The sequence below is a fragment of the Juglans regia genome, chromosome 16 (genome assembly GCF_001411555.2).
Source record: "Juglans regia cultivar Chandler chromosome 16, Walnut 2.0, whole genome shotgun sequence".
NCBI classification, from domain to species: Eukaryota; Viridiplantae; Streptophyta; class Magnoliopsida; order Fagales; family Juglandaceae; genus Juglans; species Juglans regia.
In genome coordinates, this window is record NC_049916.1 from 18853157 (window position 1) to 18877191 (window position 24035).

At 32.0% G+C, this 24035-nt stretch overlaps 1 protein-coding gene across 5 annotated transcripts; it reads left to right on the forward strand.

Moving 5' to 3' along the window:
- Positions 1-18617: 18617 nt before the first annotated feature.
- On the forward strand, positions 18618-22777 carry LOC108989833 (transcription factor MYB1R1-like). 5 transcript variants are annotated; one of them, XM_018963594.2, is made up of 4 exons: positions 18618-19068; positions 19173-19381; positions 19526-19903; positions 22299-22777. In XM_018963594.2, the coding sequence occupies exons 1-4, from the start codon at positions 18849-18851 to the stop codon at positions 22314-22316; spliced, it is 825 nt and encodes a 274-aa protein (XP_018819139.1). In that variant the 5' UTR covers positions 18618-18848; the 3' UTR covers positions 22317-22777. The 5 variants fall into 5 exon arrangements, with proteins under 5 accessions (XP_018819139.1, XP_018819140.1, XP_018819137.1 ...); XM_018963595.2 differs by having other exon boundaries at positions 22304-22777; XM_018963592.2 differs by lacking the exon at positions 22299-22777 and adding an exon at positions 21683-21968.
- Positions 22778-24035: the final 1258 nt, after the last annotated feature.

A 24035-nucleotide genomic window follows, 5' to 3' on the forward strand; every position in this document is an offset into this window, starting at 1 on the left:
CTGCATAGAAGTGTGGTGGGCAACTTGTAATACTTACTGTTTACTAGGCCCGATCTTGCTTTTTATGTGAATCGGATATGTTAGTTTATGCATGCACCTTGTCTATCCCATTGGCAAGCTATTAAGCGTATTTTACGCAACCTAAAGCATACACTGGATCATGGTTTGTCTATCACACCCTCTCATTCTCCTGAATTGGTTGCATTTTTCAATGCTGACTAGGCTAGATGCCCAAATAACAGAAAATCCACCGGTGGCTATTGTGTCTTTTATGGCAAAAATTTAGTTTGTTGGAGTTCTAAGAAATAATCTTCTAAGAAATAATCTACAATTGCAAGGTCCAATACTGAGGCATAATACAAGGCATTGGCTCAAGCTGCATGCGAATTATTATGCCTGCAATCTCTTATATCTGAGTTGGGCATTTTTCTGTCCAAACCACATATTCTCTATTTTGATAATTTGGGAGCTACATATTTATCATTTAATCATGTGATGCATTCTCGCACCAAACATGTCGATGTTGATTATTACTTTGTTCAGGATCGGATTCATGCCAAAGCTCTTCAGGTCTCTTTTCTTTCTAGCAAAGACCAACTTGCAGACATTTTTACAAAGCCCTTGTCCACCTCAAGGTTCTGATTTCTTCGTTCGAGCCTCACAGTTCTTCCAGCTCTACTTGGCTCGCCGGGGCATGTTAGCAATACCAACACAGAACCTTCCCAAGCTCCAGAGGACACCTCAGCTGTTAGCAATACCAACACAGAAACTTCACAAGCTCCGAAGGACACCTCATCCATACAAGTTTAGAACAGTCTAGAATAATTTCATAGTTGCTACGTGTCATTTTTTTCTTATAGTTATGAATTCTGTTATAACAGGAATATTTGTTTTTTATGTTGTATATATACCAATGTTTTGAATACCGTACCGGACGTCGTACCGGTCAAGGCACTGGAACAAAATATTTCGGTACTGGTACCGTTTCGAGATAACGTTTCGGGATAGTCGATATATAAATAAATTATATATATAAATATATATAAAAATTATATTTCAAAATAATAGTCTATATATAAATAAATTATTATAAATACATATATATAAAAATTATAAATATTCTAGTATGAATTAGGGGTTAAAAAATAAGTTTGTAGTTTGAAAAAATGAAAAAAAAAACACACAGGTCGAAATATCGGCCGGTACCGGCCAAAATATAGGCCGGTACAAGCTGAAATTTAGTCCGGTATGGCCGGTACCGGCCGGTACAGAACAGATATAGTACATGTACTGGCCGGACGGTCGAAACGAAAAATTTCGACCGTATCGCTAAAATTTAGTCTGGTATAGCCGGTACCAGCCGGTATGAAACATATATAGTACCTGTACTAGCCGGACGGCCAAAACGAAAAATTTCGACCGTACTAGCCGGTACGGTACGAAATTTAAAACACTAATATATACTACACATTGTAATGAATACAAGTGAGAAAGCATGAGATTTCTATCACAATAGTGCATCTGTGTTTATTCTTTCACATCGTAGTAAAAGATGAAACAAAAAGGTGGGCGTTGGTCTCTTTTCCAGGGTAAGATATGTAAAGAGCGGTGCTACTCTGCGGCCCAAAGTGCACCGCTCAACCTTACCGCTAGGCTAAAATTATATTTTTTTTTCAATTTTTTATCATTTTAAAACATTTTAAAAATATATATATTAATACACTAATAATGACTTCCTTAACTATTAAGTAAAGAAAAAAAATTAAAATACATGAGATGTCAAAATGAGTGGGCAAGTTGAGTGGACAAAATAGATTTTTTCATAAGTAAAATGTGGTAGCCACTCTACAAAATTGTCTGGGAGTTCTCCATCGGTGGTAGTTAAATACTTTATTTATTAAGATCGTTTGGTTACACAGATAGATGAGATAAAATTTGAAAGTTGAATAAAATATTATTAGAATATAATTTTTGTTTTGAGATTTAAAAATTTTGAATTGTTTATTATATTTTGTATGAAAATTTGAGAAAGTTGTAATGATGAGATGAGATGAGTCTCCCAAACCAAACGAGGCAATTGTCTGGGGTTGTTTGGATTAAGAGAGTCTCTCAACTTATCTCATATCATCTAATCATTACAATTTTCTCAAATTTTCACACAAAATATAATAAATAATTCAACTTTTTAAATTTTAAAATAAAAATAATATTAAAAAATAATATTTTATTTAACTTTCATCTTATTTCATCTCAACTCACTATCTAAACATATCCTAAAGATTACCAAGTTCGAGTAAGATAGACATGCATTATATAGTTTTTTAGAAATATTTGATCCTATCATAAAAATACGTTGATAAACTGATATAGCTCACCGTAATATACTAGATCGTAAATATCATTATTATTATAAAAAGATATAATAAATTAAATTTAACTATATTAATTTGTGAGTTTTACTTTTATGAATTTTTTTCATGAACCTAAGATTTCTCGTCTTTTTTTAATTTTTTTGATAATATTAAATGTATAATAAATATTTTGAAATTTATTTTTTATAGATATAGTACTATACTTGTTTCTTTCCTCTTCGATAATCTCATAAAGGATTTTGGATACATGAGCCTTACTTGGTGATCCCGAGCAATTTAACTCTTCAATCTCTGACGAGTCTGATGAGATGTTATGGATATCACCTTTGTTAGGTGAACTTAAACAAAATTCCTTCGCTTCCCGTGATCTCAAGAAGGTGTTGTAGAGATCTTGTTTAGTGATCTCAAACAAGGACTTCGTAACTATAAATAATGGTATATGTAATTGTAAGTGTGTAAGTATCGTACAATTATTTTTAAAAAAATGAATAAATACGAGATTTATATAAAAAATAATAAATTTTAATAATAAATTTTACTTTTTTTCAAAACAATTACATGTCATTTACACATTCCACGACCGGATATAACATTACTTTATAACTATTGGGGGACAAAGATTGGTAGTGGGTCAGACTCTTTAGAAAATAATTGCTCCAATCATCCAATGGTCGTAAGCTTGACGCGTGCTAGGTATCTATAAACTTTATTTTACTATTTACTGCAAATCAACTAATGTAATTAATTATATCATTTTATTAGAAAATATTTTTAATTTTATATATACTTATGTCATTTTATTAGAAAATATTTTTATTTTTATATAAGTAGCCTTTATTTTAAATAGAGTTGTAAAATAATTGTAGATAAATTATAAATTTATCATTTTCTTTTAAAAAATTGGATCAACAGTACTTTTGATGATATATCATATATGCAATAGAGTAGAACTACCATGCATATGCATTTCAACGCTCTAATTACTTTATAAACGTTCATAAACAGTTGTTTTTCATATAATTACTTCATCAATTATCTTTTTCAATTTAAACTCTAAAATTCGTAGTTTTTCTAAAACAATAGAATGAATACAATTCGAAATATCCTCATGTCTAACAAATCTTTATGAAAATCAAAAGCATCTTTGGCAAGCCTATGAGCAACAATCATGTTAGCCTCGCGCTTTGCATGTTGTATAGACCAGGTTGAGAACAAATTAAGCATAGCTTTTGTATCCACAATCGGTAAACCAATCTGGCTCCAATCGCTCATCTCCTTGTTAAGAGCATCAACAACCTGAAGGTCATCCCCTTCAAGTAGAATATGATTGATACCAAGCTTTTGAAAAAAGGTGGCAGCCATCATAATAGCACAAGTCTCTGCTAGAAGAGTACCTGTGTTTCTCGAAAGGTACCTATAACTTGTCCTTTAGAATCCCAGACAATGACCCTAATACCAATTTGACCTTTTGACTTGTCAATGGCTATATTCCAGTTAACTTTGTAGGTTCCTTCTGGAGGTTTCTCCCAAGACTGAGCCATCTGTAAAGTGTTTGGTCTAAGGGAGTGAGATAGTTAAAAGCTTGTGAATCCTCCTTAGCCCGCTTGACAATCATGTTTGGATGAGTGAGGCCTTTTCCATGAGTAACTGAGTTTCTCTCATCCAGATCATCTTAGTAGTCATTGCTGCTTCTTCTAATTCTTCCTCAGTCAGTTTTTGAATCAACTGGTTCCATATCTCCATGAAAGACTCACTTTGCAATGACATTTTTTGGATTTTATAGCAGCTTTGACTCCAAACATCTTTAGAAGCCAAACAACTCTATAAGACATGTCCCAATATTGTTTCAAAGGATTTTGTGCATAGAGGTCAGATATCATCTATCATCTAAAATGATTTTCCTTTTACACAGATTGGAGAGAATGGGTAGAGCATTTTTGCAGGCTATCCAAATGAATAGTTTCACAATATTGGAGACCTTTAATTTCCAAACAACTTTCCATATCCCATTTGATCTTTGTCCTTCAGATGGTTCTCTTGCATATCGATATGTCAACTCCCTATGTAAATGGTAGTCACTTTTAAAAGAGAACATGCCAATTTTTTGAGTAATGTCATGCTAGTTTGTCCTCTCTATCTCCTATATTGATTGGGATACTTTTAATGAGCTCAACTTATAGAGGTGAAAACATACTGTGTATGAGACTTTCCTTCCACCATTTAATATCACCATCAATTAATTCATATATCTTGGCATCAACATCTAATCCAGCAACAGGGGACTAGATCATATGTGTGGATGGTCTTGGAATCCACCTATCCTTCCATACTCTCACTTATTTGCCATTGCCAATCTTCCAAATCATACATTCTTTCAAAAGTTGTTGGTCTGCCATAATGCTTCTCCATACTAGAAATGGCCTGCTTCCAAGATTTGCATTCAAAAAATCTATTTTTGGGAAGTATTTGTGTTTGAAGATACATGAGAGAGTGACTTAGGATTTTGTACAATTCTCCAATTTTTTTTTTTTTTTTTTTCTGCAAGCATAGCCAGATTAAAACTCTTGAGATCTCTAAACCCTAACTCTTCTGAATCTTTGGAAGACCCCAATTGATCCCATTGCACCCACTAAATCTTGGAATGATCCTTATTCTAGCCCCATAAGAATTTCTTCATTAACCTGTCTATTTTCTTGGTGATCGACAAAGGAAGCAAGAAAACCCTCTTGGTGTAAGTTGAAAGGGCTTAAAAGATAGACTTTAAAAGGATCTCTTTCCCTACTGAAGATAAGAACTTTCTTCTAGTTGGCCATCCGAGCTCAGATCTTGTCAATGATAGAATGAAAAGTAGATTTTTTTTTTTTTAATCTTTCCACTACAGCAAGTAATCCAAGTTACTTTTCATATGATCCAGATTTTTTAACCCCTGTAATCTTCACAATGTTCTTTTAAATATTAGGAGGTGTTTCTGCTAAAAAATGATAACTCTTCTCTTTATTGACCATTTGACCTAAGACTTTTTCATAGACTTCTAGTATGTGGATTAAACGGCTCCATTCTAGTGAATTTACTTTGTAGAAAATGAGACTGTCATTAGAAAACATAAGATGATTGATGCATAAGGGGCTTTTTCCAATTGGAGTTCTTGAGATAATCCATCTATCCTCTGCCTGATTGAGTAGAGAAGTTAGAGCTTCACCACACAAAATAAAGAGATATGGAAAAATGGGGTCTCCTTGTCTAATTCCCCTAGAGTGATGAAATGTTTGATGAGGAGTCCCATTGAGCGGGATTGAGTAGGAAACAATGGTTATGTAGTTCATCAAAGAGTAATCCATCCCTGATCAAAGCCCATCTTGCATATTACTTCTTCAAGAAATATTCATTCTACTTGATCATATGCTTTACTCATGTCAAGTTTGAGAGCCATGTAAACAGATTTACCTGTCATTTGAGTGTTCATTGTATTCAAAGTTTCATAAACCACAAGGATATTGTCAGTTATTAATCCGCTTTAGACAAAAACACTTTGGTTGAGGGAGAAAATATCATGTAAAGTTTTCTTTAATCTATTGGCAAGGACCTTGGCTACTATCTTGTAGATCACATTACAAAGACTGATATGTCTATATTCTGACACCTTTTTTGGCTCCTTGACTTTTGGGATGAGAGTGATAAAAGTCACATTGACACTCTGCAGAGAACCACCATGTTTGAGGATGTTCAAAACATACTTGCATACTTCCTCTCCAATTGTAGCCCATTTATTTGATAAAGACGTGTTGGAAAACCATCCAGCTTGGAGAACTATGTTAGCTTGGAGAACTATGTGGGGAAATTTGAAAAACAACTTCCTTTACCTACATATTTGTGAAACCTTTAAGAAGTTTGTTATTCATATATGTTGTTACCCGAACTTCCAATCTAGAAAGACAATCAGAAAAGCTATTAGGAAGTGATGTGGTAAAACGATCAGCAAAAAAAAGTAAAGACTTCACCAATCCTTGAGTGATCATTGATTATAAGGCCCTAGTTGTCCATTATCTAATTGATGAAGTTGGTATTCCTTCTTTGATTTGCATACATATGATAGAATTTTGTGTTCCTGTCTCCATGTTGCAACCACTTTTGTTTAGCTCTTTGCTTCCACTTTAATTATTCCTCCTCTAGAATTATATCCACATCCTTTTGTAGTTGTTGGATCATTTCAGTGTGATCTCCATCTCTTGTATCTTGTAAGTGAGCAAGTCTCTCGAGTTAACTTTAATGGTTGTCTAGTCTTTGTTGGAAGCACAAGCATTCCACTTTTTTAGGGCCTTTCTGTAGTGTTGTAGCTTTGTCTTGATGATTGAACTTCCATCTTCTCTTGTAACCTACTTGCCCCAAACATCAATAATGGTTTTTGCACAATCCTCTCTCAATGACCAAGCTGGCAAGCAGTTTCATATTTGAACATTTTGCTTCTTCTCGTTGTGCTATATTTTGTACTTGAGGCTAAAATATATAAAGGGCAATGATCTAATTTCTAGACTGGCATTACTAAACAACTAGTATCATTTAAGGCTTGATGCCATTCAGAGTTAGCCACTGCTTTATCAAGTCTTTCCTTTGTGAAATCTAAACCTCTCTGGTTGTTAGACTAGACATACTTTTGACCCTTTGTCCATATATCATTAAGTGAATAGTATTTCAAGGTGTCCCTAAAGGCTTCCATTTGCTTGTAAGGTTTGTTAGTGGCTCCATACTTTTCATGCTAGTTTGTAATCTTTTTAAAGTCCTTAACACAAATCCATGGGATAGCCTCCTCGGGCTTCAGATGCTTCAACGGATTCCAAATGCCTACTCTTTTTGTAGTATTAGGTTGCCCATAAAAACCAATCAGCCTCCAAGATAAATCCCTACTCTTCTCACTAACCTTTGCATTGATGTGACATTTGGTATAGTTAATCAACTCAACCTCAATTTCTTGTTTCCATAAAAGGGCTAAGCCTCCACTGCTACCCAAACTATCCACTGCAAAACAGTGATTAGACTTCAGTTTTCTCTTAATATCCTCCATTGTATCTTTGATACATTTACGTTTGAATTCAAAACACACCTTAACTCATCTCATCTCACCTCATCATTACAACTTTATCAAATTTTCACACAAAATATAATAAACAATTTAACTTTTATTCTACTATTCACAAACCATCTTAACTCATCTATGAATCCAAACCACTCCGTTTCCATGAGGAATATTATTTTGGGGCACTTATCCTTATTTAGATGATTAAGGACTCGAATTGTCTGAGAGTTCCTAAGTTTTAGGCAGTTCCAACTTAAGAGACTCATTGGTACAGGCGGGGCTGGTGACCAATCTCTGCCAATATGTCTACATGGCCAACTTTTAAGAAGGTATAAGTATTCTTACCTTTCTTAGTGGTTGGGGATGTAGAACATCTTATTTCTACTCCCTCCATATTTGACCCAATAGGGGGGGGGGGATTCAACCTTTTTTAAGAGTGGACAACATCAAAGCCCTCACTTTATTAGAGGAATTTTGTTTCTTGCTCTTCTCTTCCACTTAGTACCCGAGCCTAACTTGGTTTTTGGATCATCTTGTGCTTGCATGAACTTAGCTACCTCATGTTCCACTCTGGTCATGTCTGACTCATTAAAAGAGGCCTTATTCTAAGTGGCCCCCAGCCCACTAGAATCCTCCATCTGTCTTAGACCAGATTCAGTACAAGTGTTATCACAACAAATAGGATTCATCTTAAGGCATGTAGTAATTTCAGTAACTTTTGGAGATTCCTCAATGCTAACAGTTTCCATATGTACTACATCTGAATAAGATTTCTTATTTAAAAAAGGTTCTATATTCTCTAGAGATGGCTCAACCCTATCTTCATGTCTTTCCTTTTTGGGCTCCTGACTGGTGATTAGACCTTTCGTCTCATTGAGGCAATCAACTCCTATTTTGGGTAGATCCAAAAAAAATCAGCCTTATATGGTGTGATATTTGAATTTGTACCATATTGTGTAGATCCCCTTCCATATCAGCATCTCCTTCTTGTAGGTCTGTCGAAGTTGCACCAGAGCTCACTTTACCTCCATTGGTATGCTTACTGACATTGTTGCTATGTTTTTGAGATTTTGCTCAAAACCATGCACCAGATTGACTGTGGTTTCTATCATGTAAAGTCTTTGACAGAGATGCCTTCAAACAGCCAGAATTTCCATATTTAATGATTCCACATCTAAAATAAAAGTTGGGGAGCCTTACATATTTAAAAGATAACCAAACCTTATTGCCCTTGGAATTAATAAGGACACCTCTTAGTAAAAGTTTGGTGATATCAATCTACATTTTAAGTCTGAGATAAGGGCCCCATCCAAGTCCATTCTTATCTACATCCATAGCTTCCACTCCCCCTATTATCATCCCTACTTGATCTCCAATGCCCCAGTCATACCACTAAGTGGTATATTATGAATTTGCACCCATATTGATTCTCTGTAGAAAATTATGTCTTTTAGGGAGCATAACACATCAAATGGATTGGGATAGAGTAGATATCGGTTGGAAGACCAAGGTCTGCCCATCTTGACTCTATGAATATCTTGTTCATAATGAAATTCTATAAGAAATAGGTTGTCTCCAACCTCTAGAAATGCACTCATCCTTTTGGCTTCCAAACACTTACCATAGTGGATTTGAAAGCTTCCTTATTGATTGAATTGTCCAGTACTACCAATCCAACCAGACTAAGATTTACACATCTCACCATTGCCTCCTCTTCCACTTCCACCACCTTGACTTAATGTTTCTCTACTTCCGTAAGTTTAAGGTTGCCCCACACGTGATCTCAAAAGAGTACCCACTCCTTAGCAAAACTAGGAGATCAGACTTAGCCCAAGACAAAAGAAAAAACTCATTAGCCAAAGCCAAAGTCAGAGCCAGAGCCAAGGCTAGGAGACCCATTATTTTCAAATATTGCATTTTTACATTCAACTTTTAAATAATCCTATATTAGCATTGTTTTCTCCTAGTTAATTTGTCAAAATACTCCCTCCTTTTATATAAAAAAACGTCTTCAAATTTCAATTTTATCTAATTGCTAAATAAAATCTAACTCTCATAAAAAAGTTTTTCTGCCAATATATAAATCTTTAAATAAAAAATTTTGCAACATGCCAGTACAATCCAACAGAATTACGAAAAAAATAAATAAAAACAAAACAAAACAAAGAGTTGTTCACGATCCACTTGCAGGGAGGATCGATGGATTATGGTCACCGAGGTAGCCCAAGAGGCCGGCTAAATAAATTATGAGGCTTAAGGTGAGAAATTATTTGTATATTTAAAGCTATATTTGGATCCTTGACTGCTCTTAGCTCATCTCAGTTGACTTCAATTTTAAGCCTCTTCTAACATCCAAATACGCAAAAGTCACCCAGATGGACATAACTCGGCTACTTTTATACTGTTTCATGATGGAACATGTCACTGCCAAATTGATAAGAGATTCCTGACGTTGTCTCTTTCTTTCTCGTGGTTTCCCTGTAACACCTCCCTCAACATATCTCTCTCTATCCCGTCCTTCTTTTTTTCCAATGAGTCTGTAACGCTAATAGCCTTCCTGTGCCATCATTGTGCCGTCTGGAATGGTAACGATAATGGAATATAAAATAAAGTTTCGGATAACAATCGGCAACCAGCACAAATATTGGAATAAAATGTGAGCATGTTATTGTTGTCTTTTTATTGATAATTATTTTAAATTTTTTTATAAATTTTGAGTAAAAAAAACGTGGCACAAAAAGCAATGGAGTCTTTTTTATACATGTATTGGGAAATTTATGTTTGATTTTCTTTATTCTCTCATGGACTCAGATATATTTAGAGAAATGATTTATACATTTTTTGAGTATGTAAGTCTCATACACTTGTTTAAAAAAAAATAAGAAAAAATTATGACTCACGTGATAAAATTAAGGCCTGATTTGGTTTGCAAGATGAGAAGAAACTATCTCATCTGGTATGTACGGATGAGATAGTTTTGTCTATCCAAACTGTTAATTTCACATTTCTATTTTATCTCTAAGTTTTCAAACTCATCTCATTACTTTTTGACATAAACAGTAAAAAAATTCTCACACAGTAAAAAAAATTCATTTGTGATTAAAATAGAATAATCAATAAGTCATTATTAGAATAATATATTTTCATAAAGAAATTGATAATTTTGTGAGTATTGAATAGAAGTGCATTTTGGAGTTTTATTAGAAAATTCGAAATTAATAAATTATTGAAAACAAATCTACAACATAATTCATATACTTATTTATTACAATAATCAAAATTATTATAATTTATAATTAGAATAAAAAAATGAAAAATTTCTTATATATAGAAAAATAAATAGATGAAAATATATTTTAAAAAAGAGAAATTTCAGCTAATAACTTCCCAATATATTTTTGGATTTAAATTATTTTTAGAATAATAATATCTTAGAAAAGAGAAATTATTTTTTTGGAATTATAGAGTAATTTTGGCCAACAACTTTCCAATATATTTTGGGATTTAAATTTATTTATGATAGATTTTTTAATTACTCATAAATATTATTTTTTATTAATATATTCATAATTATTACTCATTCATTAGTGGGACCCACCTCTTTATAAAAAAGAGTGCTTCTACACTCACACATGGGATATCCCGACCGGGATCCCTCCTAATAAAAAGAATCTCACACAGTAAGTTTTCAAGCCCATCTCATTACTTTCTGACATAAAGAATAAAAAGAATCACACATAGTAAAAAAAAAACCAATCGGGATCCCAGTTGGGAATATCCAATTGTGGTTTTAGTATTTTCCTTTATCAAACCTTAAAAAATCGAAATTATCTCATCTCACTATCCAAACATATACTTTTTTACAAACTATCTCATCTCATCTTAACTAAAAAAACATCACTATTATTTAAAATATCTCATATTTTCTCATTTATATATAAAAAATGGACTCTTTCTTAGTGAATCTCCTTTAAAAAAAAAAAAAAAGAATACATGAAACTTGCACGCGTATCTAGCATTACTCGTATATTTATTTCAATTTTTGCTCTTGGATTTGAGTTTAATATATTTGGGCTTATGGTGTTTTTCTTTGTAATTACTGTAGAATTTCCTGCAATCTTCTTAAGCATCGACGTCACCAATATTCCATAAAACCAAAAAAATCAGAAACCTATAAAAATGTGAAATTAATTATCTAGTAATTTCCATTGCAGTACAATTAGGCCTGGATACCCAGATCTCGGCTGTACGGAAAATCTCATCTAGGTATCTAAGTAGCTTGGAGTGTTTTGATTTCGAAAAAATCTATTTACAACCGGCCAGAGGAATCACAGGGGAACTACGTCTCACGTGGCAAATGTTTTAGTAAAAAAAAAAAGAACAAAGCATCTGGGTTTGCTTTCTCCACCATCATCGTTATTGAACAAATTCGATTTCCTCAGGATAACGTTGGCTTGGTTTCTTTATCTTTCGTGGCTCATCATCAGTTTTCAGAGTAAATCATTTCTTGCGCACAGGTCGAACCAAGTTCAAACCATCCAACGAACTTGATGACTGTAGTCTGCACTTCCTTCGACCCATCAAAAGGAACCTCATTTATTTCCACTAACTTACCTTTTCTCTTATAAAAGTTTTTCTCAATTTCAAGATACAAAGCATCTGGGTTTGCTTTTATGCCCATTATTGAAAAAGTTTATATCAATTTCAAGACGAAGCATTTAGGTCAGTTTGGGAGGATCTTCATCTCTAGAAGCGAAAACATTGAATCTATTACCCTTTTCCCTGGTGAATGAAGATGAAATTACCTGAGAATTAGTAACTCAGAGAAAGTGATGCGTTAATTACAATTTGAATATCTCTTGAGGGGAAGGAAAAGGAGAAGGGAAATGAAATGAGGTGTGAAGAGAAAAGCTTGACTAGCTTGGATTGAGGAGAGCAAAGGAAAATAGAAGAAAAAGAAATGAAAAGGGGCAATGGCCTTTGCTTTTGATACTTCTCATTTTCCCTTTGAAAAAGAAACGAAAAGTGTGGTCTGCGAAGGAAGAAAAAAAATATGTGTGATCCTTCGTTACTGCAGTGGTCTGCTATCGATCGAAGAAGAAGGAAAATAAAAAATGTTGTTTACTTCAAAGTGTGGTCTGTTACACCGAAGGAAGAATAAAAATTTAACCATTGTTGCCGCAGTGGTCTGCTACTCCATCGAAGAAGAAGAAAAATAGCAAATCTTCAAAATGTGGTATGCTATCGAAGGAAGAAGAAAAAGTAGAACTCTATACATTTCTTTTGCTTTTGCCTTTTGGCCTTTTTACTTTTTTTTTTTCCTTGTACTTTTTTTTTTTTTAATCTTCCACGTGGTTTTGCCACGTACAGCCGATTGCATCTCATTTACGCATGCCGATTGTATGTAGCAAAACTGATTTCATCTTTATATTTTCAACCTTCATTTTGTTTTGAAATTAATAATGGATATAAATAGTAAAATGTTAAGTGAATAGTAAAAAAACTGACATAAACAGTATAAAACTAACATAAACAGTGTAAAAATTGACATAACAGTGTAATAAATAATACAAAACTGACATAAATAGCAAAATAAACAGTACAAAACTGACATAAATAGTAAAAAGTTATGTAAACAGTACACTTTTCTTTTTTTCCCATCCCATTTCTAAATCATTGTTCCTTCCTGTTCACATCTTTTCCCCTCTGCCGAAACTCACAATTTTAACTTTTGGTAGGAATATAAAGTAATTTCAATTAAAAAAATATATTTTGAGATATAAATTTATTTATGGTATATTTTTTAATTAATTATAAATATTACCTTTAATTAATATATTTATAACTATTATTCAATAGTTATAAAATGATTTTCAATCATTGATGGGACCCACACCTTTATCAAATCCCAAAAAGTAAAAACTATCACATTTCATCTCATTATCTAAACACACATTTTTTTACAAATTATCTCATCTTATCTTAACTCAAAAATCTCACTACTATTAAAAATATCTCATCTCATCTAAACTACGTAATCAAATAAAGCCTAGGGGTTTGGATAGTGAGATGAGATGAGATAGTTTTAGATGAAAGTTGAAAGTTGAATAAAATATTATTATTATTTTGAGATTTAAAAAAGTTAAATTATTTATTATATTTTATATAAAAATTTATAAAAATTATAATGATGAAATGAGATAAAACGAGATGAGTTGAGATGATTGTGACTAGGGGTGCAAACTGGTCGGTCCGGTGATGGACCGAAAATATTCCGTCCATTAACGGACCGGACCGAACACCCTATAGGTACAAATTTGGTCGGTCCGGTCCGGTCTGGTCGGTTTCTCCGGTCCGGACCGACCGGTTTACACCTCTAATTGTGACATCCAAACTTAGATAAGGAACAAGTTGTGGTGAAGTTTTGAAGAGTAGCTGGAGTGCCTTCATCATTGGCATTTCTTGTTATTTGGGTATTGGTACAAATTTTTTAATTTTTAATTTTTTCATGTAATCGTTACTTAATTATTATCCAAAATACAAAATGCAATACAATTTTCTTAGACCTCAAGATAAAATATAAAAAATAATATAATTTTTTCAAATTTTAAAATAAAGATAATATTAAAAAATCATATTCAAACAAAATTTTAACTTTATAATATTTTTATTCAATTTTTTCTCTCTCATTTCATAAAATTCTATAAAAAATTTTAACTCAAATTATTTCATTACTATTTATAAATTATTTTATTACTATTAACAAGATTATGTGATATTCTAATTGTCCAAATTAGCTCATAACAGCTGTTATTGCCCATTATGTTGTTTTTTTTTTGTTTTATTCTCAATTTATCAACTCTAATCATAATATTATTATAATGAACTTTAAGCGATTTGAAACTTACGTGATCCATATTATAAGAAGATACTTTAATTATATTACATCAACTGATGATGATGTTGGAGAGTATATGATAAATTTACGATAAAGTGAGAAAAGCCAGTTATCTAGATAATTAAAGTTACACTGTTTTTCCTCATCTAATTAAGCTTATATTAAATTGTCTACACAATCTTCTTACCCATAAGGAGGAAGGCGACCAAGTTCATCAAATAATGAAAACCATATATCGATCTTCTTTATTTGATGTGATCATAATTATATACCTTTTACGTGTTGGAAAGTGGAAAGTCCCTTTAGACGATACATGGACCCCCCAAAAAAAAAAAAAAATCATAAATGCGTCCTTCAAACAGATTTGAGTCTCAATCCGATTTGGGATAGGTGTGGCGCGTGAAAATTCTATACAACTTCTTATTATTTATATAATTTTTATATATTATAATTTTTTTAATTTTATCAAATATTTAATATATAAATAATTAATAGAAGAATTGAATAAATTTTAAAAAAATAAATTTAAAAAAATTTTAAAATCTTAAAATTTAAAAAAATATAATGTATAAAAATTAAAAAGATTGGATAGCAAAACTCGTGGGCACATCCATGCTTTTACCATATCTTGAATCATTCTTGGCCGCAAATGTCAAGGCAAAAATTATGGCTTATTTAGATAGTGGGGTAATATGAGTTAATAAAATATTATTTTTTAATATTAATATTATTTTAATATTTTAAAAAATTAAATTATTTATTATATTTTATATAAAAATTTTAAAAAATTATAATAATAAAATAAAATAAAATCACGCCTTTATCCGAGCAGAGCTTGTTGTCCCATCAAGGAGTATTGTTGCTTGGACTGGTTGGTTGGATGCCTAGTGATTTCGTGGATAAAGGCATCAACTACCTAGTGGACATTACATGCAGCTTTTCTTTATTAACTTAAAAAAAAAAAAAAAAGAATGATATGACCATATTTTATCTTTGCCTTTCACGATCACACCCTCCAATGCCGTTCTAATAATGATATATCCAATTTTAAAAATGTACAAATTTAATATAAAAAAAAGTAAATCTCATTTAAAAAGTGCGAAAACGGATCTCATTTTTATGAATATATATAATTTTTATAATGGATCTATTTTTTTAAACTTGTCTAATAGTATTACTAATCAATTCAACTTATTTTTGTTATGAACTTTTAGATCAATTGATAATATCTTAATTTTTCATTAAAAGAATCAATAATCGAATCTCTTATCTCTCATGTATAAAAAAAAATTCAACGTATCTTTAGCTAAAATTTTGCTACAAAATTATTATATAAGAAGAATTAAATTTATCTTATATAATTAGTTAACGTCTTCAAATCTAAATATATATATTACTTCAACTTTTACTGAAATTATTACTCAATTATTATCAAAATACAAGAATCAAAATGGGTTTTACAATATTTAAAATAAGATAAATTCTACACGAAAATCTTACACCTCTATTTCATTTTCTTCTAAAAAAATATCTTAGAAATATTTTTCATTCAATTTTTTAATTTTTGGTTTTATTTTTAGTTTTTATTTGACTTATATATTTTTATTTAGTGTCTATAGGATTGAATTATATTATATTGTTTATAAAAATATATTGCAAAGAATATATTACAAATTTATTAGTAGAATAGAATATTTGAAAAGAATAAAAAAATTAATTAAATGATACCAAAAAAAAGATAAATTAATATATGATATATTATAAAAGTTAAAATATAAAATAGAAAATATAAGATTTATGAAATTTAGTGATGTATTTAAAAAAAAATAAAGAAAACATAAAGTAACTATTGTAATGCTCTAAAAATTGAGATTTCCTTATTATTAAAACTCATTTTATTATAAGTTTGATCTTAACTTATTATATCAAATTACGTCCGTACCTAAAATTTCTGGTTTATATAGGGACTGACACTTTTCATTTGTCATGAGCTAGTTGGAGGAAAAAAGAAAAAAGAAAACGGAAAGACAAAAAGGCATCCATGCGAGGAGTCCCACCACGACAAGACACAGCCACATACAAAGGTTGAGGTGAAGAGTTGTGTCGGGCACAGTGTACTGTGCAGGTGATGGGTGGGCTCCACTATGTTTGGATAAAATTGAATACCACCAGAGAGAGTCTCAGACAAACAGACAACCATAATCTTCCCTATCCCCAAACAGACTCCGAACGAATATGCCATTTTGACGGTCCACAATCGTTTTTGCTACTCCACCATATCCCCTTCCTTTTTTTTTTTTTTCTTTTTTTTTTTACACATTTCCGCCAATCATATAATTCCCAACCTCAGTTTAAGTTCTCGCAATCCAACATGTTTTTCAAACCTCATCCACCCAATTTTTTTCCACGAGAGGCTGTTTTATTGGTGTAAACTTTATCTACTTTGTACCTTTACAAAAACTTGTTTCTTAACTATTGGATACTTGAACAGATTTTTTAAGTAGATAATTCAAATGAGATTAAGGACTTTCTCCAAAAAAAAAAAAAAAAAAAAGAGATTAAGGACCCACTTGGTTACACATATAATATGAGATAAAAATTAAAAATTAAATAAAATATTATTTTTATTTTAAAATTTTAAAATTTTAAATTATTTCTTATATTTTATATTTTAAAAAAATTATAATAATTATATGAAATGATTTAGTTTGTGTAACCAAATCTCTCATATTCTAAATAATTCTTCCTTTTAAATGATTATTATCGTTATTATAACAATATATCAACTTATATCATCTCACCATTATAATTTTTTCAAAGTCTAACACAAAATACAATAAATAATTTAATTTTTTTAAATCTTCAAAAAAAAATAATATTCTAATAATATTTTATTCAACTTTCAACTTTTATCTCATTTTATCTAATCTCAACTCACTATCCAATCTCTAAGATTCTCAACAATTCTTCATTTTAAATAATTATTATCATTATTAGAATAATATAATAATATAGGAAAATGATTTGTACAAGTTGATAGATATAATCCCCATAAGCCTAAGCAAGACTCATTTGAAAAAAATTATTTATTTTTATTATAAATTTTACTAAATGTTTGAACCAGATATTTTACACCAATAAACTTATGAGAAATGCTATATAGCCGCCTATATTATATATCACATATGTTTTAATTTTTTAATTTTAATCTATTAAATTAATTAAACTTTTCTACTCATCATCTCTACACTACATATTTGATAAGAAAAAAGATAAAAAATAAAAAAAGATATATATTATAAGAATAATGACTAGAATTATTCTAAACTTATATATATATATATATATCATGTTATTCATTGGAAATAGCATAATGACATATCTATTTTATAAGTTAAATATAAACTAAATAGTTATTCTATTATCAATTCTGTGAACAATTATTTAGCAAAGTACTTAAATAACATAACATATTTTAAAAAATTCATTTTAAAATTTGTGAGTTTGGATCTCAAACTCATCTCAACTCATCATTATAATTTTTTAAAATTTCAACACAAAATATAATAAACAATTTAACTTTTTTAAATTTTAAAATAATAATAATATTAAAAAATAATATTCTAACAATATTTTATCATCTCAATTCAACTCAACTTACTTCAATATCTAAACACACTCTAAATTTTATAAATGAAATTTTATTATTTAAATAACTTATAAAAACCAACTTTGAATTTGAGAATGGAACTTGTAAAGATAAAATCACGATGGAGATGAATAGCTTAGCCTAATTTAGATAAAAAAAATATTTCATATCATCTTATATTATAATTTTTATAAATTTATATATCAAATATAATAATTAATTTAAAATTTAAAAATTTAAAATAATAATAATATTTTATTTAATTTTTTTACTTTTTCCGAACTCTCAAAACTTAAATGTACAAACCGCACCATAGAATTAAGATAGCCGACACACGTATCTTACGGTATCTATCTCGACGATAATATTCTGGAAATCACTTTAACATTTGGTCTTGTTTACACCGATACGGAGGACGTGTGACAAAAATGGACGGTCCAGGTTAATGATCTGGAAAAGTTGGATCAGTAGAATAAATATATTAAGAAGAATGTTAAATATTATATAAATATTATATAATTAATTAAAAAAAAAATTATTATTAAAAATTAATTTTTTTTTATATAAATTTCATATTTATTTAATTTTTTAAAATAATTACGCGATGCGTAGTCATAACTACGAGCATCATTTCTCATATATTAAATGCTCCTGCTGTTGCAGAAAGGCATCCATGCAAATACAGAGAAGCAAAGACTACCATATTAACTGGAGTAGCCCTCGTTGCATCTTTTCCATCTCTTCTGTATATCTTCCTTATTGCACGGACTGAGAACTCTTAACTACTATTGTTCTCTGCACTGCTTATTTTGTTTATTTGCTTTCTTGAAACCGATCGATTGAGCTTGATCAGTGAATATGAAGAAGATGTCTCCTCGCGCGTGCGCGGACGCCGGCTGCGTAGATAACGGGATCATGCTGTTCGGCGTGCGGGTCACCGAGGGAAACTCGTTCCGGAAGAGTGCCAGTATGACCAATCTCTCGCAGTACGACCAGCAACCTCAAGATTCTAACGTCGAGGCCGGCTATGCCTCAGACGACGTCGTTCCCTCGGGTGGCGGTCGCGAGCGCAAGAGAGGTACTTTTTTTATTATCTTAGATCGGGTTTACACTTTTCTTTTTGGATCTTTCTTTCTGAATTTTTTTTGTATTGGTTTTTGTTGTGTCTGTGTGTATATTTAGGGGTGCCATGGACGGAGGACGAGCACAGGCTTTTCTTGCTGGGTTTGCAGAAGGTAGGGAAAGGAGATTGGAGAGGGATTTCAAGAAACTTTGTGAAAACAAGAACTCCAACTCAGGTGGCCAGCCACGCTCAGAAGTACTTCCTCCGCCGGACTAACCAGAATCGGAGACGCCGGAGATCTAGTCTCTTTGACATCACCGCCGATACGGTAATTAATTCATCTGAAAAGAGAATTGATCTTTCCAAATTACACGCCATGATTGGTTTCTTTCCGAACCGACTCAAACTAGGGTCCACCCAAATAATGAATCCCAACGAATATTAATTTCCCAGCATTTTTATTGTTGGGCAGTTTCCGGGTTCCTCAATCGACGAAGATCAAGTTTACCATGAAACAGTGCCGCTACCGAAGCCACAGCCACAGCTAAGCCATAATTTCGGCGGATTCCCGATGCCTAATTTTCCAGTGGCGCTCGCTCCTTCAGTGGTACCACTTGCCGTCGAAAACCCACTGGAAAATCTTTCGTTGGGACCCAGCAATCATACAAGGACGTCAAGCAAGCCAATCAGGCCGACACCGATTCTTCCAGTGCCTCCGTCTTTGAAAATGGCTGATCTTAATCTGAACCAGAATACCAACACGGACCCCAGCTTGCCTCTATCACTGAAGCTCTCCACAGCATCGTCGGGCGAGCAGTCACCTCCGGCGACACACTCGTCAACTTTTCAGGTAACTCCCGGCAACTTCAGCAGCAGTACTACTGGAGATAGTATTATCAGTGTTGCTTGAAGAATATATGCTAAAGTCCATGCATACTGTAAAGGTTGCAGATTCGAGTAGGAATTAAATATGATAAAACATAATTCAATTAGCCAAAAAAAAAAAGAAAAGAAAAAGAAAGCAAGAAGAAAGATATTAGGTAAGAGTACTAGTAGTAGGTGATCAGACCCTTGTTTGTACAGGTTTAGAGAAGATTTAGGGGAGGGATGTCGTTTTCATGAGCGTGGTGGATTTCTTGTTTGAATTTGTCTATCTTTGTTGCGTTTTGGAGTGAAATGATAGAGCACCAGCTACCCCACTCCTGTTATCTCTTCTGCTGCTTTGTTGGAGCTTCAACATGTATCTGAAAGTTGAATATTCTCTTTATCTGATCATCCTTCCTACCTAATATATATATATAAATATATATATATATATATCCTATATTCTATCATGTAAGTTATAATGATGATATAATAATAATGTAAGTAATTTCTATCATACATTGATGATCTAAACTTTTAACGAGAAGAGTCCTTTGTCACTATTGATATTTCAAATATGCAAGGGTGAGTTTGTTGGCCTATAAACTTCCGAAATCAAAAGATTGGAAGTAGAAGAAGAACATCGGGTAGGCTCAATGTTGACAGGTCAAACCTTCCACATTAAGTTGGTCTCCCCCTTTCCTTTAATCAGCTTATATTTCCAATCCCTCCATCTGAATTAATGAATTCATTAGCCTGAATGCTCAACATCACCTTTTCCTTTTAAAAAAAAATTAAAAAGAAAAGAAAAATTCTATTCATCATTTCCACACACCACATTTTTTTTTCCTGTACCAAATGTGTGATATATGGATAATGAATAGAAGAATTCAATTAGTTTAAGAAGAATATAAATAATAAAAATAATGAAAATAATAAAAATAACAAAAATAAAATAAAAATAAGTGTAGTGTGTGGTGTGTGGAGATGATGAGTAGTAAATCTCAAAAGAAAAGCACATTGGAACTTACGTGTTTTAGCGTTAAGATCCATATCTGGAGGGTTTGAGGGAAAATTCTTAGTACAAAAGAAATTTACATGCTACTAGCTCTAATCTGTCTCTCTTTGTTACAAGATGAAGGAAGATAGAAGAAGATAGAGGTGAAGTTCGAGGAAGAATATGTATGTATATGTCATACCTCTTTAAGCAATTTTCATTAGATAATGATAGGCCTACTACCTCCTACCACCGGTCTACTACTCACATTATTATTTTTAGTTTCTTTCTTCTCGGTCTGCACGCTCAGAAGCTCTCCGCATCATTCCTTTACTCCTCTGCACTCATCTATCAGAAACTCGCCTGCCAGAAACTTTGTTCTGCACTTCTCTACTTATAAAGAGGAGACTAACCATCGGTGATGTTATAACCCAAGCGCATAATTCATATTGTAATTTAATGTTAGTCTCAGCTTTATAACATCAAGGATGGTTAGTACTTGCTAAATGAACCCATGATTTTGCCCCATTAATATGAGATCAACTCAGTATTACTAGTGAAGTGATTATTAGTGAAATTGTATATTTTTTTTAATTATTAAGAATGTTAAAAAATATGTAAAAGAAAATAAAATAAAAACAAAAAAAATTGTACTAGTCCCGTTGGGTGTACTCGCTAGCATCATACCCAAACATAGTCTTCTTTTTTATAAGTAGAGGAGTGCAGAGTAGAGTTTCTGACAAGCGAGTTTCTGATGGATGAGTGCAGAGGAGTAGAGGAGTGATGCGGAGAGCTTCTGACGTGCAAATCGAAAAGAAAGAAACAAAAAAATAATATATGAGCAGTAAACCGGTGGTAGGAAGAAGTAAGCCTATCATTATCCATCTTTATTTATTTGTCTATCATTGTTTTTTTTTTTTTAAGTTTATATGCTTGTCTTGTCCCAACGTCATTTCTTTTTTTATTTGAGTTAGAGGGTAATATTGCCAAGTGAACTATGTGTCACTGCTCAATCTATTGTGATCTATGCATGCCAAACTCTATGATTTATGTTTTCCTATTTATCTTTTAGGTTTACGCATTGAGTGGAGGTGTAAAACACATAAATTCCACAAACATTCCTCTTCTGCATAAAAAACCATCATCCCAAACTGCATGATAAGAAGATCTTTGACCATATAGGTCGATAATACTTTTGAAATCCTTTTATGCCAACACTAACCATCTTCTTGGTCATACAATAATTTTTTTTTTAGTAATTTTATATATACTTATAATTTTACGTACAATGCTCATTTTATCAGTTTTTTTTTTTTAAATTCAAATTTTGAATTTCAAATTTCATAATTTTTAATGTATCAATAATTGTACGTTTACTCGCAAGAGAAGGAGAAGAACATGATTTAATGAGGTTCACCACCAACATCTTGGATTTCTCACAAAGCTAAGTTCTTCTTGTCATTGGCCATCTCCTTCGCCATGGCAATTTATGAACTTCAAGTTTAAAGTGATTTCAAGAAAATATGAGGTGATGCAGAAAAATAACAAGGGAGAAATTTAAAGAGGTAGTATTATTGTGCCTTTTAAAAAGGGGGAACGATGAAAGTCAGATTCTTCTGCTCAATTCTAGGAATTTGGTGGGCGTTAAAGGTTTGATTACAGCCAAAGATGCTCATGCAAAGCTATTTTGCGGGTCTCCATGACTTGTACATATGGTTAAAGTCATGATGTATGATGCTTTCACACCATAAAATTGTACAAATAATTTTGCTTCTATAAATTGAATTCTTGTTATAGAAAAAGTCAAGAACAACTTATCTCTATGTAACAATGACTTGTACTCCTAACTTTTAATTATATATTAATGTTGGACAATAATTAGATCAAGATAATATGTCATTGTCTTAATCAAAATATTTGATTTTCATAATTATTAAGATATTATCTCATCAAGATATTTATCTTATCCGATCCTTGTTAATTTTTCAATAAATAAAGACATATATGTCTTGCATTCAAGTCACTAAAAATAATCAAGATGTAGCCCTTACAATCTTTCCGCTATTGTTATCTGCCAACTAATCTCTCTTTCTGTCGTGTTCACTTCATCCCGCAAGAGGACTGAGACAAGGAGATCTCCTACCCCCTTACTTGTTCATAATCTGTGCTGAAGGTTTGAGCCAGCTCCTCATAAAATCGTAGCATAAGGTGATATAAGGGAAATAGTTGTGGCCAGAGGGGCACCAGGATTAATCTAAGTACAACACCTTTAGATGCATTAAGGAAAGGGTGTGGCAAAATATACATAATTAGAAGAATAATTTTCTCTCAGAAGCTGGCAAGGAAGTGCTTATTAAGGTTTTCTTACAAGGTATCCCTACATACCCAATGAGTGTCTTTAAACTTCCTAGGAAGTTGTGTAGATATTAAGGCGACGATCTCAAGGTCTTGGTGGTGTCGCAATCAGAAAGAAAGAGGAATCTACTGGAAGAGTTGAGCAAATATTGGCGTTTCAAAGGCTAAGGGTGGAATGAGGTTCAAAGACATTGAATGTTTTAATAGGGCTATGTTGGCCAAACAAGGGTGGAGGATGATGCAAGAATCCTATTCACTAATAGCTTGTATATATAAAGATAAGTACTTCAAAAATTCACAGCTTCTTGAGGCCATGCTAGGAAACTCCCCATCTCTAATTCGGAGGAGTACTTGGTTTTTGAGGGATGTATTGAATGATGGGTTAAGGTGGAGAGTGGAGAATGGGCAAAACATAAAGATTTGGGGTCATAAGTGGTTGCCAATGCCTACCACACATATAGTACAATCACCTATCAGAATCCTTAATGTTGAATCAAAGGTTTGTGAGTCAATTGATGATGTGAGAAAAGAATGGAAGGAAGATGTGGTTAAGGAAGTTTTCCACTTGGAAGAGACTATGCAAATTTGTACCATTCCTATTAGTTGATTTGGGGCAGCTAATAAACAAATCTAGGGCTTTACAAAAAATGGTAAATTTATAGTAAGAAGTGCTTATTATGTTGATTTGCAGAGAAAGAAGGAGAGTGAGGGTGGGATATCTTACGAAGGTGAAGAAGCAGAATGATGGAAACAACTATGGACTCTA